This window comes from Antechinus flavipes, chromosome 2 (genome assembly GCF_016432865.1).
Source record: "Antechinus flavipes isolate AdamAnt ecotype Samford, QLD, Australia chromosome 2, AdamAnt_v2, whole genome shotgun sequence".
Taxonomy (NCBI): domain Eukaryota; kingdom Metazoa; phylum Chordata; class Mammalia; order Dasyuromorphia; family Dasyuridae; genus Antechinus; species Antechinus flavipes.
Window position 1 is genome coordinate 507,407,200 of NC_067399.1, and position 18,338 is coordinate 507,425,537.

The 18,338-nt window shown below is 36.4% G+C and overlaps 1 protein-coding gene and 1 long non-coding RNA gene across 3 annotated transcripts in view; both read left to right on the forward strand.

Moving 5' to 3' along the window:
- The window catches only part of LOC127547080 (uncharacterized), a 51,911-nt gene extending 37,640 nt beyond the window's left edge, over positions 1–14,271 (forward strand). The window contains exon 3 of the long non-coding RNA XR_007950065.1: positions 14,185–14,271. This is a non-coding gene — a long non-coding RNA (uncharacterized LOC127547080). The remainder of the gene's footprint in view (positions 1–14,184) is intronic.
- Positions 14,272–15,262: 991 nt separating this feature from the next.
- The window catches only part of COL5A1 (collagen type V alpha 1 chain), a 292,321-nt gene continuing 289,245 nt past the window's right edge, over positions 15,263–18,338 (forward strand). For both annotated transcript variants that reach the window (XM_051980301.1, XM_051980302.1), the window contains exon 1: positions 15,263–15,841. In XM_051980301.1, the coding sequence (XP_051836261.1) occupies positions 15,742–15,841 (100 nt within the window). In that variant the 5' untranslated portion in view covers positions 15,263–15,741. The remainder of the gene's footprint in view (positions 15,842–18,338) is intronic.

Genomic DNA, 18,338 nt, shown 5'->3' on the forward strand with positions numbered 1-18,338 from the left:
CAATTGTGCTTGTTGATGTTCACTTATCAACTTTCTTCTGTTTTATGCTTTTGTTTTAGTATTTTGTTGATGCTCTTTTTTCCCTTTAAATATATCAATGCCAATATCCTTCTATTGGTTTTTGGAGAACATCTTTTTTTTTTTTTAATAGCCTTTTATTTACAAGACATATGCATGGGTACTTTTTTAGCATTGACAATTGCAAAACCTTTTGTTATAATTTTTCCCCTTGGAGAATACCTTGATCAAATTCTTTGAATATTTATCTATTGAGGAATGACTTTTGTTTATATTTATTTGAACCAATTCCTCATGTATCAATCCATGCCATATTTCATCATGCTATAATTAGAGAAATGTGCTGTAAAGATTTTTTTACTTCTTATTACATTGATTTTGTTTGTGCAAAACTTTTTTAAATGTTAAAATTGTCTATCTTTTATGATTATCTCTAATATTTGCTTGTTTGAGTTCTCTTTCTTTATCCATAGTTAAGAAATACATCTCTATCCCTGATATTCCAGGTTGTTTATATTTTGATCTTTTTGTAAAAAAGGCTAGTGATTTTATGAATTTGTTTTAAATTTTACTTCTTTACTGTGGGTATTAATTTTTAAATTAATTTTTACTCAACAGTAAAGTTCTCTAAATAAATCATTATATCTTCTTTAGAAGTTATAATTTTATTTCCTTATTGCCTATGATTATTTCCTTGATGTGTTTATTATATCTTTTCATTTCCTTCAGTAATTGCCAGGGGCATACTAAAAATAATTTTAAAATTCCACTTAGACCCCTAATTTCTTTCTTACTTATTTTTGTTTGATTTTTCCAACTCTGAAAGGTGCACATTGAAGTCCCCAACTACTATAATTTTCTGCTGATTTAATCCAATAATTTAGATTTTATGTCATTTGATGTACATACACATGATTCATATCATTTCACTTTTTGTGGTACTTTTAAGCATAACATAGTTTTACTGTTTTTCTTTAAAAAAAAATTTGGATTGCCTAAAATAATTGCTACCTTTGCTTTTTTCAATTCATTTGAAGAATAATAGATTCTATTCCAGCAAATTATTTTAGCTCTTTGTTAATACTGATATTTTAGGTTTCTTGTAAACAATGTTTTGTTGGATTCTGTTTTCTAATACATTCTGTTATTATCTTCTATTTAATGGTTATTCACATTGTTATGATTTTAGTTAATATATTTCTTGCTATCATTTTCTCTTTCATATATTTTCCTCTCTTTATTTTTCACTCCTGTCTTTGAAAAGAAGAAAGATTGAAGAAAAAGAAAGAATCTGATTGCACTAGCAATCCACACTTGAAGTGGTTAGTTCTTAACTTTCTATACCTTCTTTCTTTGCTTAGCCCCAATCTTCTGGTTCACTTAAAAAAAATCTTTGCTTTAGGATCAACTTTATGAATGTAATATTTATTTCTCTTGTGATTTTTAATTAACTAATTTGGCCCTTCTTAAATGCTCCTCTTCCTTTCTCCATGCATTTTCTTATTAAATGTAATTATTTTTTGTATTTTTCATCATTTCTCTAGTATATTCCTATTTGTCTCTCTATTTTTTCTGTCTTAAAACAAAACATCACTTCTTGTGTCTGTGTTTACATATTTCTTAACATATTCTTTGAACCCTGGAGTCAGCTGGCATCTGAAGGAACATTTGTCTCTTTTTTTTTTCCTGTTTTAGAGTATGAGAATTTAATCATTGTTTTGTCCTTTTCCTTTTTGAGGAGTCTCTGGATTCCTATATTTCCCATTTCAAAGTTTCTAGTCAATTCTATATTTTCATCAGGAATACTTAAAAGTCTCTTATTTTTTTAAAAGATAGATTTTTTTCTACTATAAGATGATACTTAGATTTGCAAGACAAGTTACTCTTGATTATAAGCTCTTTCTCTCCTTTTTCTAATCAAATTAATTAAAGGTTTATCTATTTTGTTTTTTCCCCCATAAAACCAATCCCTGTTTTGTTTATTAGTTAAATAGTTTTCTTCCCTTTATTTTTTAGAATTTCTAATTTGGTATTTAATAGGGTATTTTAATTGATTCTTTTTCTAGCTTTTTAAGTTGCATGCCCAATTTATTGATCTTTTCTTTCTCTATTTTATTCATGTAAGTATTTAGAGATATAAAATTTCCTCTGACTTGTTGCATCCCATAATTTTATCATGTTGTCTCATTATTATCATTCTCTTGGATGAAATTATCAATTTGACTCACTCATTCTTTAGTTTTCAATTACTTTTTGGTCTCTTTTTCCATGGTCTTTCATTGCATCATTATCTGAAAAGAATATATTTACTACCCTTTTTGCATTTGATTGTGAGACTTTTATGCCCTAATACATGGTCATTTTTTGTGTAGGTGCCATGTACTTTGAGAAAAAGGCATATTTCTTTCTATCCCCATTCACTTTTCTCCAAAGGTTTATCATACCTAACTTTTAAAAAATTATATTTGTCATCTTAACTTCTTTCTTGTTTATTTTGTGGCTAGATTTATCTAGTTGTGAAAGAGGGATGCTAAAATACCCCTATTAGTATAGTTTTGGGCTGTTTCTTCTTGCAACTCATTTAACATCTCTAAGAATTTCTATGCTATATCAACTGGTACATATATGTTTAGCAATGATATTTTTTCCTTAGTTATGGTGCTCTTCATTAAGATGTAGTTTCCTTCTTTATCTCTTTTAATTAGATCTATTTCTCCTTTTCCTTAGCTACCCCTGCTTTTCTTTCTTTCTTTTTTTTTTTTAACTTCAGCTGAAGCAGAATAAAATCTGCTTCAGCCTTTTACCTTTGCAATGTATGTAGCTTTCTGCTTCAAATGTGTTTCTTGTAAACAACATATTGTAGCATTCTGGCTTTTAACCCAGTCTGCTATCCCTTTCCATTTTATGGGAGAATTCATCCCATTCACTTTCATACTTAAGTTTATTAATTCTGTATTTCACATCATCCTATTTTCCCCAAGTTATAATTTTTTCTCTCCTTTCAACAGTATAGTGCTTTTGATCATCATCTCTCTCAATCTGTCCTCCATTTTTCAGCCCCCCTTTCTTATCCTTTTCCTCTTTTATTTCTACCCTCCCTTCAACCCTTCTATCCTCACTTTTCCTTTTTTTCCCCTCCAACTACCCTAGAGGATAAGACAAATTCCTATATCAAACTAAGTACATATGTTATTCCCTCTTTGAGTCAAATCTGATGAGATTAAGATTCAAATAATGCTCACTCCCTCCCTTCTTTCCCTCAATTATAATAGGTCTTTTGTGCATCTTCATGTGGTATAATTCACCCACTTTTACCTCCCCTTTCCTCTTCTCTTAGTATAATCCTTTTCCATTCCTAAGTTCTTTTTTTTATATTATCACATTAAAGTCACCTTATAACTACACCCTCTAAATACATTCTTCTAATTGCCCTGATAAAGGTATAGTTTTCAAGAGTTACATGTATCTTCTTCCCATATAGGGATGTAAACATTTTAATCTTTTAATGACATATTTTTTCCCTTTCATTTACCTTTTTATGTTTCTTTTGAGTCTCGTATTTGGAGATCAAATTCTCTGTTCAGCTCAGGTCTTTTCATCATAAATGATTATTAACCCACTATTTCACTGAATGCTCTCTCTCCTTCCTCCCCCCACTCCCCCATGAAAGATAATGCATAATGTTAATGGATAGTTGATTTTTGGTTGTAGTCCAATATCCTTTGCATTCTGGAATATCAGATTTTAGATCCTTTGATCCTTTAATCTGGAAATTGCTAGATTTGAGTGTCATCCTAATTATGGTGCCTTGATATTTGAATTTGTTTCTTTCTGGCTGCTTGCAGTAGTTTCTCCTTGATCTAATATTTCTGGAATTTAACTAAAATATTCCTTGGAGTTTTCATTTTGGGGTTTCTTTCATGAAGTGATCAGTGGATTCTTACAATAACTATTTTGCCCTCTAATTATAGGATATCAGGGCAGTTTTCCATGAAAGATATTGTCTAGGCTCTTTTTTGTATCAAGTAGTCTTTCAGGTAGTCTAGTAATTCTTAGATTCTCTCTCCTGGCTTTCTGAACCAGGGCAAAGTAACCAACATTGATATATTTTGACTAAAAGCCTCAAGTTAGATTCTCTGCACCTGGCCTCCCCATACTGGGCTTCACCATGCTGTATCTCCCTGTACTACACTTGTTTTGGACTGCATTCCTCCATGCCCAGTTGAGATAGAACTTTCCAGATGTCCTTCCAAGACACCTTAAGCTGGAAAATTATTACATTCTAAATGTTTGTGAATTCTGTCACTCTTAAATCCTTTCAGAGACTTGATCTAGTGTTGATTCTGAGGGAAGTCAGAAAGAGCTCAGGCAATATCTTATCTACTCTCTGCCATTGTGGCTCTGTCTCCAATTGAAAGCCTTTTTGTTTGTTTGTTTGTTTTATCTTTTGTAATGTCATAGAAGAAATCCAGTATTTTCTTTTATGGTAACTGCATCATAGCCACCTGTGATTTTGATATAGTACTAGAATTCTTTCTTTCTTAGTGCCTAGAATTTATTTCCTTTAACTTGGGAGCTCTTGATTTTTACTGTCATTTTCCTAGATTTTAATTTTTTATTTAGTTTGGGACTTCTTTTGGGAAATGAATAGTGCATTGTTCTTATTTTCACATTACTCACTGGTGCTAATCGGTAGGAGTAATTTTTCTTTTCTGATTTCTTTAAAGGTTACCACCCTCAAAGTTTTTTTTGGGTCATTTAAAAAAAATCATCTCTTCTAGGCCTGTTTTCCAACTTAGTTATTTTAAATAATAGATACTTCACATTTTCTTCTGTTTTTTTCCAATCTTTTGACTTTGTTCAAATATTTCTTGTGTCATGAAGAAATTAAGTTTGAATTGCAGCATTCTATTTTTCAGGGAGTTTTTTTTTTATTTGAATAAGGTTTTCTACCTTCTGTACTAAACTATTTTATTCTTCTTTCAATTTTTCCTCAAGGGATCTTCTTTCAATTCTAATTTCACTTTTTACTAGTTGCTTCATTTCTTCTAGGCATTCATATAATCCTAATGATCAGTTGTTTCCCCCCCTTAGTGGCTCTACTAGTATGTGGTTATGAAGTCACTGTCTTTGTGTAGTTTTATTTCTTAGCTGTATCTTAACCCATAATATTTGTTTCATAATTATGCTATGTGATTTTTTTTCTGTTTACACATTTGTTTCTTATTGTAGCCCTTCTCCCTAAGTTTTCAGGTTTCAAGCCTGAATGGCTTGAATGGGAATGAATTCAATGGGAATTGAACTGGCTTCTCTAAAATAAAAACTTTTTCCTAGCCCCTGTATGCTTCTAGTCATTTCTGTATTTTTTCAGTCTTGGATAAGATGCTTACTTCTCACTTTTGTTCTTTCATCTTTATTCTATCTGTCATCTTCTTTTGGTCTCTACTGGGCTAAGGTTGGGGGAATATCTGAGTTCCTTTAAATGTTTTCAGTTTGTCAGAGGTGAAGGTGGGTTATAGGAATGTGCTAACCCTCTTAGACTAAGTCAATTGTTAAATTTTCAGTATAAGCATTGATATTTCAAAAATCAGCTAATACTAACCAGGTATTGATTTATTGTTTTATTGATTGGATAGACTTAAGTTACATAGAAAAAAAATTTAATAATGCAGATTAACTTTAAAAAAACCCTATGTATGCTCTCCCCCTACTTCCTGAGAGCTAGTTGTACACTACTGGTTTATTTTTTTTCTAATTTTTATTTAATAATTACTTTATATTGACAGAATCCATGCCAGGGTAATTTTTTTTACAACATTATCCTTTGCACTCATTTCTGTTCCAATTTTTTCCCCTCCCTCCCTCCACTCCCTCCCCTAGATGGCAAGCAGTCCTTTATATATTGGATATGTTGCAGTATATCCTAGATACAATATATGTTTGCAGAACCGAACAGTTCTCTTGTTGCATAGGGAGAATTGGATTCAGAAGGTATAAATAACCTGGGAAGAAAAACAAAAATGCAGATAGTTCACATTCGTTTCCCAGTGTTCTTTCTTTGGGTGTAGCTGCTTTTGTCCGTCATTTATCAATTGAAACTCAGTTAGGTCTCTTTGTCAAAGAAATCCACTTCCATCAAAATATGTCCTCATACAATATCATTGTCAAAGTGTATAATGATCTCCTGGTTCTGCTCATTTCACTTAGCATCAGTTCATGTAAGTCTCGCCAGTCTTCTCTGTATTCATCCTGCTGGTCATTCCTTACAGAACAATAATATTCCATAACATTCATATACCACAATTTACCCAGCCATTCTCCAATTGATGGGCATCCATTTTCCAGTTTCTAGCCACTACAAATAGGGCTGCTACAAACATTTTGGCACATACAGGTCCCTTTCCCTTCTTTAGTATTTCTTTGGGATATAAGCCCAATAGAAACACTGCTGGATCAAAGGGTATGCACAATTTGATAATTTTTTGGGCATAATTCCAGATTGCTCTCCAGAATGGTTGGATTCATTCACAACTCCACCAACAATGCATTAGTGTCCCAGTTTTCCCACATCCCCTCCAACATTCATCATTATTTTTTCCTGTCATCTTAGCCAATCTGACAGGTGTGTAGTGGTATCTCAGAGTTGTCTTAATTTGCATTTCTCTGATCAATAATGATTTGGAACACTCTTTCATATGAGTGGTAATAGTTTCAATTTCATCCTCTGAAAATTGTCTGTTCATATCCTTTGACCATTTATCAATTGGAGAATGGCTTGATTTCTTATAAATTTGAGTCAGTTCTCTATATATTTTGGAAATGAGGCCTTTATCAGAACCTTTAACTGTGAAGATGTTTTCCCAGTTTGTTGCTTCCCTTCTAATCTTGTTTGCATTAGTTTTGTTTGTACAAAGGCTTTTTAATTTGATGTAATCAAAATTTTCTATTTTGTGATCAGTAATGGTCTCTAGTTCATCTTTGATCACAAATTTCTTTCTCCTCCACAAGTCTGAGAGATAAACTATTCTATGTTCCTCTAATTTATTTATAATCTCGTTCTTTATGCCTAGGTCATGGACCCATTTTGATCTTATCTTGGTATATGGTGTTAAGTGTGGGTCCATGCCTAATTTCTGCCATACTAATTTCCAATTATCCCAGCAGTTTTTATCAAATAATGAATTCTTTTCCCAGAAGTTAGGGGCTTTGGGTTTGTCAAACAATAGATTGCTATAGTTGACTATTCTGTCTTGTGAACCTAACCTTTTCCACTGATCCACTAATCTATTTCTTAGCCAATACCAAATGGTTTTGGTGACTGCTGCTTTATAATATAATTTTAGATCAGGTACAGCTAGGCCACCTTCATTTGATTTTTTTTTCATTAATTCCCTTGAGATTCTTGACTTTTTATTGTTCCATATGGTACACTACTGGTTTAAAGGAGATAAGAAGCAGAAAATAAATTACAGCAGACAAATACCTGCATGAGCTTCGAATGCTGGTAGAGTGGAAGGAGATGGCTCCAGAAAGAATTTTTGTGATTTCTATTATAACCTCTCAAAATATGATGACATTTAAAATAAAAATTACTTTTATTTCTCTGTTTTCATGTTGACTGTCTACAAGTTTTCTTTCAAATTATTGCTTTTTTTTCACTAAGATACATATATGACTTAGTAAAAAAAAATTAAATTAACACAGATGTCCATGTTTATTTATGTCTTAAATCAGGCACTCCTGACAGAATCCCATTTCTGACTTTATCTGGTACTAAGATGATGTTGGCAAAGCTGCCAGACTGGATTTGTTTTTGGAAATTGTGATTAAGTTTCCATGAGGGTATAGAGCACTATATATCTGTCACGCCTAGAAGGCATTATTGCTCTAATTTCTACATTGGTCCCCAAAGGTGCATTATTTTGGCAGAGGGATACACATTCTTTGGTTTTCATTCAGTTAACAATATGGCTTACATTTAAGTCAGGTTTTTGTTGTCCAGAACCAAAAATGTGCATATTCTCCTGAAACAGCATATATCACCATAGTCCTGTGAACAATGATCTGTTAACTTAGCTGTTAACAATGCTTAGCAAATGGTATGCTAGATATGGAGTCAGGAACAACTGAGTTTAAATTTTATCTTAGATAGTTACGAACTGTGTGACCCTGAGTATATAATTTAATCTTTCTCAGTTTCAGTTTCCTCTTCTACAAAATAGTTAATAATAACACTTATCTTACAAGATGTTGTGAGGATCAAGGAGTGGAAAGAAGAGCTAGACTGAGTGGGGTAAGCTTTCTAGTGGAGGAGAAGGCAGGACTTGAACTGGCTTTTGAGGGATGGACAGCATATAAATGTAGAGGGTGGACAGAAGGGCAAAACTGAATGAATACAAGTAGGAATGAGAGAGGCACATTTTGAAGACATTAAGGATAGGTTTGACTTAAATAGAAGATTTAAGTAAAGATATGGTGAAGTTGAAAAGTGAGTTGCTTATTGAGACATGTCAGATTTTGCCTGACTTCCTTCCTTGGCTTTATTTCTGATTTTCAACTCCTGGAATGGTTTCCACAGCTTGCCTCACATCTGCCTATCTCTAGACTAAACTCAAATAGGTCAGGGTTCCCTCAAAAGAAGGTAGAAGGTTATAGGTGTAAGGTTCAATTGTCTATCTTATACTGGCATTTTATCTTAATAATAGCTGACATTGGTCGTAACAGGGGTCCTCAAAGTTTTTAATAGGGTGCCAATTCATTGTCCCTCAGACTTTTGGAGAGCGGGATTATAGTAAAAACAAAAACTTTGTCTTGTGGGACTTTAAATAAAAGAAACTTTATAGCCCTGGGTGAGGGGGATAATCATGCTCAGCTGCAGCATCTGGCCTGCGGGCGTAGTTTGAGGACCCCTGGAACCATTATGGAGAACAACTTGGAATTATGCCTAAAGATTTATAAAACTTCATACTCATTTACCCAGAAAAACCAATAGTAGATCTGTATCCCAAAAAGATTAAAGAAAATGGAAAAGGAGATATTTGTCCAAAAATATTTATAGCAGTTCTTTTTTGTTGTGGCAAAGAACTTGAAATTGAGGATATGCCATTAATTGGGAAATGGCTGAACAGATTGTGGTATATGATTTTGATGGAATATTATTGTGCCATAAGAAATGATGAGCAGGGTGAGTTCAGAAAAATCTGGGAAGACATAGATGAGGTGATGCAAAGAAAATGAAGAGAACCATTGTACACAGTAATGACAATATTGTAAACAATGACCAACTATGAAAAACTTCAGTATTGTGATCAAGATAATGATCCAAAGGACACATAATGAAAAATTCTATCTTTCTTCTGAGAAAACTAAGGAACTTTGAGTGCTTATTGAAGAAAACTATTTCATATCTATCTATCTATAAGTAAGTGTGTATGTTTTCTTTTGCAGCATGGATAATATGGAACTATGTTTTGCATGACTTCACATGTGTAATAAAATATCATATTGCTTGGCTTCTCGAGGAGTGGGAAGGAGGGAAAGAATTTAGAACTCAAAATTTAAAAAGATAAATATTAAAACATTTTCAAAATGTAATTGGGAATATTTAACCAAATAAATATATTTTAAAATAACAATAGCTGACATTTATAGCACTCTGTAAAGTCCACAAAGTGCTTTCATTTGATCCTCACTACACTGAGATGGTAGAAAAACAAGTACTATCCCCATACTATCCCCATTCTACATATAAGAAAACTGAGCCTTTCAGAAGCTAGATGATTTGCCTCTTGTCATTCAATTTGTATCAGAGATGAGAATGAATCTGCTCACTCTAAATCCCTATCTATTATAATATGCTGCCTTTTCCCCTTGTGCTCACAAACCTGTTTGGTTTTCTATCTGTGATTATGCTAATCAGTATTTTGGTCCTGACCATACATGGGCTCAGAACCTTGTAGTTCTATTCCCCATTCTTTGCCAAAAGTTTAGAGGAGTCACAAGGTCACTATGAATCTCTAATGCAGAATTTTTATATGGGAAATTATCTTTAGAAGTTTATACTATGCAGCATGATAATTGGAGAAATATGTATAGAAGAATTGCACATGTTTGACATATATTAAGTTACTTTCCATCCATCTAAGGGAAGGGATGGGAAGAAAAGGAGAAAAAAATTTGGGACACAAAGTTTTTCAAGGGTAAATGTTGAAAACTATCTATGCATATATTAAAAAAAAAACTTAAAAAAAGTTTACATTAAAAAACAGAAAAAAAAACTTGCAGATAGCATGGCTATCTTCCTGTTGTGAAAACAAATTGCCCTGCAATGATTTATTAAAATTGTGGTATTTCTTAATTGAATTATTTTTCCCTTAGATTACTTTTCATCATCACAGCTTGCATTTGTATAGCACTTTATTTAAGCCTTGCACAACTCTTCACTTATGTTAGCTTTTTTGAATATCATCCTTTTACAACCAATATTGTTTACTGCCTAAATGGAGATACTACACTCCTATTAACATTGTGCTAGAGAGATGACTTGAAGTTGAAATGAAATATTGTCTCTGATCTCATGGAGCTTATACTCTAGTCAGCATAAAGCACTTTTCTCCAACATAATGTGCCAAGTGAATCACAGTCAGGAAGATAGGCTATTTCTATAAACTCAAACTGGTCTTATTGAACTAATTGCCAGTGCCATTCAATTCAGTCTCTCCAACATCTGCTTGGTCTACATGGTGCCCAGTATGTCTGAAAGTTTCACTTTTTGATGATGATGAGTTTTTTTGGCCTCAGGCAGCAACAATCAGTTTCAATGTGCTTCTGCCTATATGCCTGACGTAAAAATGGAACAATTTCCCACTGAGTTTTGGCTCAGCTGGATGGAAAAGAGCTCAGTATATTGAGAGAATGGCTCAGTCTGTTTTTTCCATCAAGGGAATCTTTTGAGATGTCAGGCTCTGTTTAGGTTAGAGCCGCTACAACCTTTATGATTTATATCTCTGTCCCCTCACTCAGCTGTGAAGGAGGGTTTTTCGGCTCCTCTTTGGAGTTCCTTTTTTGCCCTAATGATGAAAAGAAATTGGAGCCTACTATTTGACTTCTAGGCCATGTCTAAGTGACGTCAGAACAACTGGCTTGACTGATCTTGTTTTCCCTGGATTGATTAATTAGACTAGTAGATCTGGTGCCATGTGAACTCAGCTTAAAAATATTTCAGAAAAATAGCCCCTCAACTAAGTCCCATCAGAAAGAAGTATGAGGAATAGGGGAGATACCAAGATACATCATACTTCAGCTTAAGCTGATAAAGTTATCATTTTAATTTTTCATATCAATATCAGTTTATTCAGATCCTAGGCTTCCTAAATAATTTAGATCTTAGAACCAACACAGAAAAAGGTTGATTTTAGAAGTGTGAACTGTTTTCCAACTACTGTTTTCTGTCAGTGATAAGCCCTTCTGATCAGCCCCTTTCCTCATAGTCTGCATAAATAGTAGTGGTGATTTCCATTGTAGTACAAAGAGAAACCCATTAAGTTTAGGATTATGGTTGTAGAAGGACCATGACAAACTTATGATCATATCTCTTTTTTATATGCAAAGATGTCATTCTTTTTCTCTTCTGATAAATATGGTGTTTCTTCTCATCCTTCACCTCCCAGGAATGAGGATTGGTTGAATTGAATCATCCTCATCTTCTCTTGTTTAGGCCTCTTTTTGACTAGTTATACACATGAATGAGCTAAACAGCTTTCCTGTGGCTGGGGGAAACAGATTCCTGTGGCTGGGGGAAACAGATAAAGTTAATCAGATGAGACTGGGATCAGCCCATGACCTTAGCCTGTGGAAGACAGGATTCTACCTACTGAGAAATTCAGTCACAAATAATTGAACAAAATTGCCAGAATTCCCTGTTTTGAGGGGAATCAATACCCTGGTATTATCTGCTTCCAAAAGATGTCTCTGAGATATTTGGCTTTAAAACTTCCTCAAAAAAGGTGCCAAAACTTGTTGGCACAAGAGAGCTTGGGTTGATAAGGGCTTCTATTGTTCAGTGAAAGGATGTCCCAATTCTTTTCCTCTTTTTCTGAGTCCCTCCCAAGTGCCCCAAGGTCTAGGAATGCAGGGGGAAGCTTGGTGTTTTTTAGCGGAAGCCCTTGACCTGTTGCTTATTGCTGCCTTTCTTTCGCACCTCATATCCATGACATTTGATAAGCTCTATATAAAGCTAAGAAAAACAGTTATGTATTTTGGTGTTTTTTTGTTGTTGTTTTGCTGTGGGCACTAAAAATGGTTGATTTTTCAAATTATTGTTAAAAGATTATTTTGGCATTAATGAGGGTTGGGTTTGGAGCTGGAGGGGTATGTGGGAGGAGGAGGAGGGAATAGGCTTCCAAAACAAAGAGCTGTTGTATGATGAGAAGCAAAAAACAGGGGTCAGGGAGAGAAACTAGGTGAGATAGAAGTCAAGTCAAGGAACAACTGTGTCCCAAGATCTTGATATTTATTTTTTGAGAGATCAAATACTTTCCTGCTTTATTACTTTCAAAAGCACATTCAATAAGCATTTATTGACCTTCGATGTGTAAGGGACTATATGAGGTGTCAGGGTTACAAAAATGAATGACACATCTTCCTTCCTTTTAAATTGCATGGACACACTAGGTGCTCAACAAATACTTTGAATCATATACAGTGAGGCTGGAAGGGACCTTAGAGATCCAGCTTTCTCATTTTATAGATGGAGAAATTGAGTTTCAGAGAAAGAAGTAATTTTCTCAAAGGTCATGTGGCAGAATAGAGAGTACATCCCAGACTTCTTTCCTACTAGGGCTTAGTTCACTATTCTCAAAGTAATGGAGTGTGTTTCACACCCTACAAATTATTTGTGAACAACCATTAACCATAAATGTCTTACTTGTAATCTCTGCTGAGCAGTTGACTCATAGTATGGGGAAATCACTTGACCTTGAGCTCTTGGTTGGCCCAGCTGTTTTAACACTAGGGTAACTGTCAAAAACCAGATGCTACATCTGAGTTAAAGGTCCCCAAAGGGATAAATGACAGACATAAATACCTGAATGTGCTTGTTGGAAAAATAGGCCATGGGTTCTGGGGGAAGGGGAAAAACATTCCCAAACCTGAAGCTGGAAAATCCACATTATCTTCTGATAATGGTGTCAATGACCCATGTCAGCACTGCCCATTGGGAAGACATGTGTCCAGAGGGAATTGTTTGGTTATGGAGAGCAAAGGAGGGTGTAGTCACTATGTGTGGTCTCTAGGGACAGTTTGGTTTACTCTGTCAAAAACCTGATTCTTTGTTAGGATGAGAACAAAGGAATGAAAAATTATAATCATACAAAACCTATGAATTTAGTTTAACTCAATTCAAGGCCTTTGGGAAAAACAAAAATACTTGAAAAGAACCACTCCTTGCCTTCAAGGAACTTACATTCCTTCTAGGGGGAAAAATGCTCCCACAAATGAGTACAGAGAGGAAAATTGATGAATGACAAAACAGTAATAACAGAGAGGGGGAAAATTATAATAGGTATAATGGAGAGGAAAACCATTGCATGTGAATCCACCCTTGGAGGAAGTCAAAGATTCTGAAAGGTAGAAATAAAGGTAGTGTTCATTCCAGACTTGGGAACTGGTTTGTGTGAATTCATAGTGTTGGATGATGGGTTATTGAGTTTGGGAAGGGGGGGGGGGAATGTGCTAATAGTGTCCCTTGTATGGAATGTAGAATTTTATGAATTATACTATGGAATTGAAATACTAAAGTTCTATTTAAGTTCAAGGCCCAGATTTTTGCCTTTTCCTAACCCCTTCCCTGATAAAGAGAAACAAAATTAATTTGGAAAATAACATATCACTTTTTGATTGAGAGCTAAGATTGGAAAGTATACCCCTTGACAGTAATTCACAGAGGACTCTCATTCTCTTAAAAAGATGGAGTGCCTTCTCAAAATAATCCATTTTCAGTATATATATATATATGAATAGCTGGAAATTTGGACAACCAGCAAGGTAGTAATGGTAGCTAGCTAATAGGAAAGTAGATAGGAGATCCTTTGAAGTGAAGCTGTTTGTTTTGAAATCAAAGAAGGTTAGGATTATTGTCTGAAGGAATTTTTTGTTGTTTGCATATAGGCTGAAGAGGAATCCAACCATAGTCTGAAGATGCTGAAACAGAGGGCTTTGATAAAATTTTGACAGAGAAAACAATAAAAGACAAACTCTGGTCATCTTCCCTCTGGAGAAGGAAATCCCTTTTTCTGGTAGCCTGATCCAAAAAAAAGATTCTTTAAAATGAAAAAAAAAGTCTTAGAGATGGGAAAAATCAATCCATTGTTGCATTTAATGACAAACTCAAATTGTAACATGGAAACCAGTCATATCCTACAGGCCTGTAAAGTTCACTGAAAGTTCTTTTTCTGGGTTATTTGTCACAGAAAAGTCTGCACAACCCTAGAATTGATAGATCTCAGTCCACTGAGAAGGATAACTCAGGATTTTTACATAATTTCTTTTATTATAGAGTTTGGGGAAGAGACAGGAAAAAGGAGTGTTCTTTAACTTTGGCCTTCTGGAAAAGGGGAATGCTCTAGCTCGATCACGCACGTGACTCAGGACTCTCTCGGATGTGCTTACCCAGAAACATTGTACCCTTCTATCTGAACGGTTGTCCACAAAAACCCGGATCTATCCCATTTAAGCTGTTTATCTGCTCTGCACTTTGCACAAAGCCCTGTACACAGCAGGCATTTAATCAAGGCTTGCTTATTTTGTAAAGCAATAGGATCTTTTCCAGTCTGAGTCTCCTGAAGCCCGCCTAGACCTTAGTTCTGAGACCTGGGATCCATCCTTGTGGATCTTGGCTAGGTGTGTACTCCTAGGTTAGCCCTGGCAGAGCTTAAGGAGCCACCACCCGAATAAGTCTACTTTACTAGGTTCAAACTTACCGCTGGTCCTGCCCTTTTGCGACTCCCCCAGTGTGGTTGGGGGAACTCGCTGCAGGGAAAAGAACAGGCTTGCCACACACCACACGTTCGCTCTCTATTCCCACCCCTTTTTCGCCCGAAAACTTTCTCCCCCCCCTTCTCTTCCCCTACACTCCCCACCTCCACCAGCCCCGTTATCCAGTGGGAGATCGGGGGCCGAACTCCGAAATCTGGGCGTCGAGCTCTGATTTGCTGCTGGCTGCCTGGATCGACAACCTCTGCCTCTCTCTGCCTTCAAGAAAAGAGAGGGAGGGAGGGAGAAAGGGGGGGAAAATAGAAAAGGTTTTCACTCCTCCGTCCGGCTGGCAGGGGACATCACTTGAGTCGAGATCCCCAGAAGGAGCAGGTCGAGGGGAGGAGGAGGAGAGGTGGAGGAGGAGGAAGAGAAGAAGAGGGAAGAAAAGAGAGGAGAAGAGAAGGAAAAAGGGGCCAGGGGTCAGAGAAGGATCCGGGTTGGGGGGGCTCCTAACACTATTCAAACCCGGCAATCCCCACACTGCAACAAGTCGATTCCCCGCCCTGCCCCCTAAAATATTAAAATTTATTTTTTTCCCCTTAAAAACGAGAAAGATTGGGAAAAGTGGACCTCCTCATGGCTCCTTAAAAGTTTTCATTTCCCAGGATCTTTTTGGTGCTTTGGGCTCCCAGCGCTTTGGCCAAGTGCTCCCTCTACAAAACTGCCCCTCGGTCCCTGGTGAAAGTGAGCATGGACGCCCACACACGGTGGAAACGGCGAAGCTGGATATGCGACTGGCCGCTCCTGGTCGCCACCTTCCTCCTCTCCGCCCTCTGGCCGAGTCACGCAGGTAAGCCTGGACCGAGGCTCTCAGGCTGTCTCTCTCCTTATCTCCCCTGGCTGGGCTCGGAGCTGGGGCGAGCAGTGCGCACTTGTGTCATCCTGCTGGGCACCTCTGCGGCCAACTGCGGGAGAGTCCAGAGCCACTGGGACAGGGCGGGTCGGAGTTGCACAGAGTTGGGCTTTCCTGAGCCAGTACATTCCGGGGTAGGGGAGGAAGAAAGTTTGAGCTGCTTAAGTCTTCTGAATGCCATTTGTCTGGGGCCCCGTAAAAGGGAAGAAACACTAAAACACAATACCCCTTGCTTCTCCTCCCTCCATCTTTCCAAGCAGTCGAAGGGGGCTACAATCATAGCAGGATCAGAGATGTGTGCAAATGGGACACTTTTTTTTTTTTTTGGATGAACTGAAACGGTCCTTTATGAGGAGAGTTAACTTTTGTCCAAAAAGCTCTGTTCTCCCACTCACACAGATCAAAGGCACTCAACTCTAGCCCACACAGGCAAAGCCCTAAACTTTTCTTTATTAAAACTGAGAACCGTCGCCCCCTATAGCTCCATCCTCTCAGTACCAGATTACATATCCGCCCCAGCCCCCAAAGTCCTAGAGCTAGATTCTGCAAATCTGACGAAGGCAACGCGCGTAAAAGTTGTTCCCAGAACTCGTACTTTCTCTTTCTCTTACACGTCTTTTTTCCGTGATGGAGAGAGTAAAGAAAAAAGGACATGGATTTTAATTCAAATCCTTTCAACACTTTTTCATTGGGGATGCAGAGACCAGGAAAAGGATCAAAATCGTTCCCTTTTAACTCCTTCCACCTCCCTTCCTTTTCCCCTCCCCTCTCTTTCCCCAGGCTTGTCTTCCTCTCAGGGCTGGGTGCACAAAACCTGAGGCCAGGCTTGTGGTCAAAGTTATATAAACTATTCTAAAATATTTGTAGCAACCACTTTGGAATCGCAGTCAGAGATGCCAGAGTGAGGAGATTGAGTGATGGGGTAAGCCTCTGTCATAATAAAACTCTGTTCTTCCCGACTGAATTTGCAAAATGACTTGACTTCTGATTAGCTTAGAAAGGTTCAAAAACGTCTACCTTGAAATTTGTCTCTGACTCAAGAGATTCAGGGCTTACCAAGGGCAAGTATCTTCTGTTCGAAATCTTTACATTATTAACTTTCAAAAGGGTAAGAGCTTCTAATAAGAAAGAATCACACTTTTTCAAGAAAAAAAAAAGCCAAAACTCCCAGAAGTCTAATTGCTAGTTGTGGGAGAGAGAAAGAATTGTAGAATCACAGAATTATAGAACTGGGTGGGATCTTATCCTCACTTCACGGAAGAGGAACTGAGATCCAAAGGGAGGATGTGATTTGGTTCAACATATCCAAAACTGTAGCAGAAGAGCTATTTTACTACCTTTCTCTAAATACTTTGCTTTTTAATTTGCTCTAGTGAGTCATCTAAGTAAAGATTATTTGGTTAATAGAGATGGGAGTGGAAGGGGCTACTTTTCCTGTTGCTAATAGTTGTAAATATGGTCCATGAGATAACGAAGTCACATAGGACTGAACATCATCATCACCAAAAGCAGTGATAAATTGACAGCACTTCTTCTTTACCATCACCCCCCACCTTTTATAAATGAAAAAAAATATGGTAATCATCTTTTTTCCTCTCCTCCCTCAAATGGAAATGTTCTCTGTTCTGGTACATTTTGCTTTTGATTGTATGCAGAGAGGAACTAGTACCAGGAATGTTAGGGACAGCTCTATGTTTGGAGGAGAGAGGAAAAATTATTGGACTGGGATAGGAGTCAGGAAGCTTGGGTTCACATAACTACTCTGCTACTAACTTACAGTGGAACATTAGTCATAATACAACACTTCTTTCTGTGAGTCTCAGTTTGTCTTTCTGCAAAATGAAGGGTTTGGACTATATGGGGTGTGGTATAATTGAAAGAGCTCAAGATCAGAAATCAGAGAGCTTCCATACAAATCCTAGCTCTTAGACTTCTTATTACCCAAGTGACTTTGGGTGAATTTTTTTTTGTTTGGACATCAATATCTTCTGTAAAATGAAGAGTTTGTATTGGACAATCTCTAAAATCCCTTCTGCTTTCAATCCATGACCTTAAAATCTTTAAAGACTCCTCCATCTATAAATTCTTTGATCCATCCACCACTGACATCCTAGTATACTTTGGATGATCTTATTCTGTTTGATAGAGATTATTCACTACTTAGCTTTTTAGAAAGAAGGATCTTTTAAAAACTTGTATGTTGGTATTGGTTATGCTTCTCTGTGTTGGTATAAGCAAGCTTTCTTCCCCCAGTCTTCCATCAAAAGGGTTTGCTCCTGGTTTTGGAAGTGATAATGTAGTAATTCATTGCTGGAGTTGATGACTTAGGACTTGAAATCCAGAGAAAATGGAAAAAGGTATATGAAAGCGACTTAAAATTTTTTTACTCACTTGGGACCCTCTGCCAGATGTTTTCAGAGTTATTTCATAACAG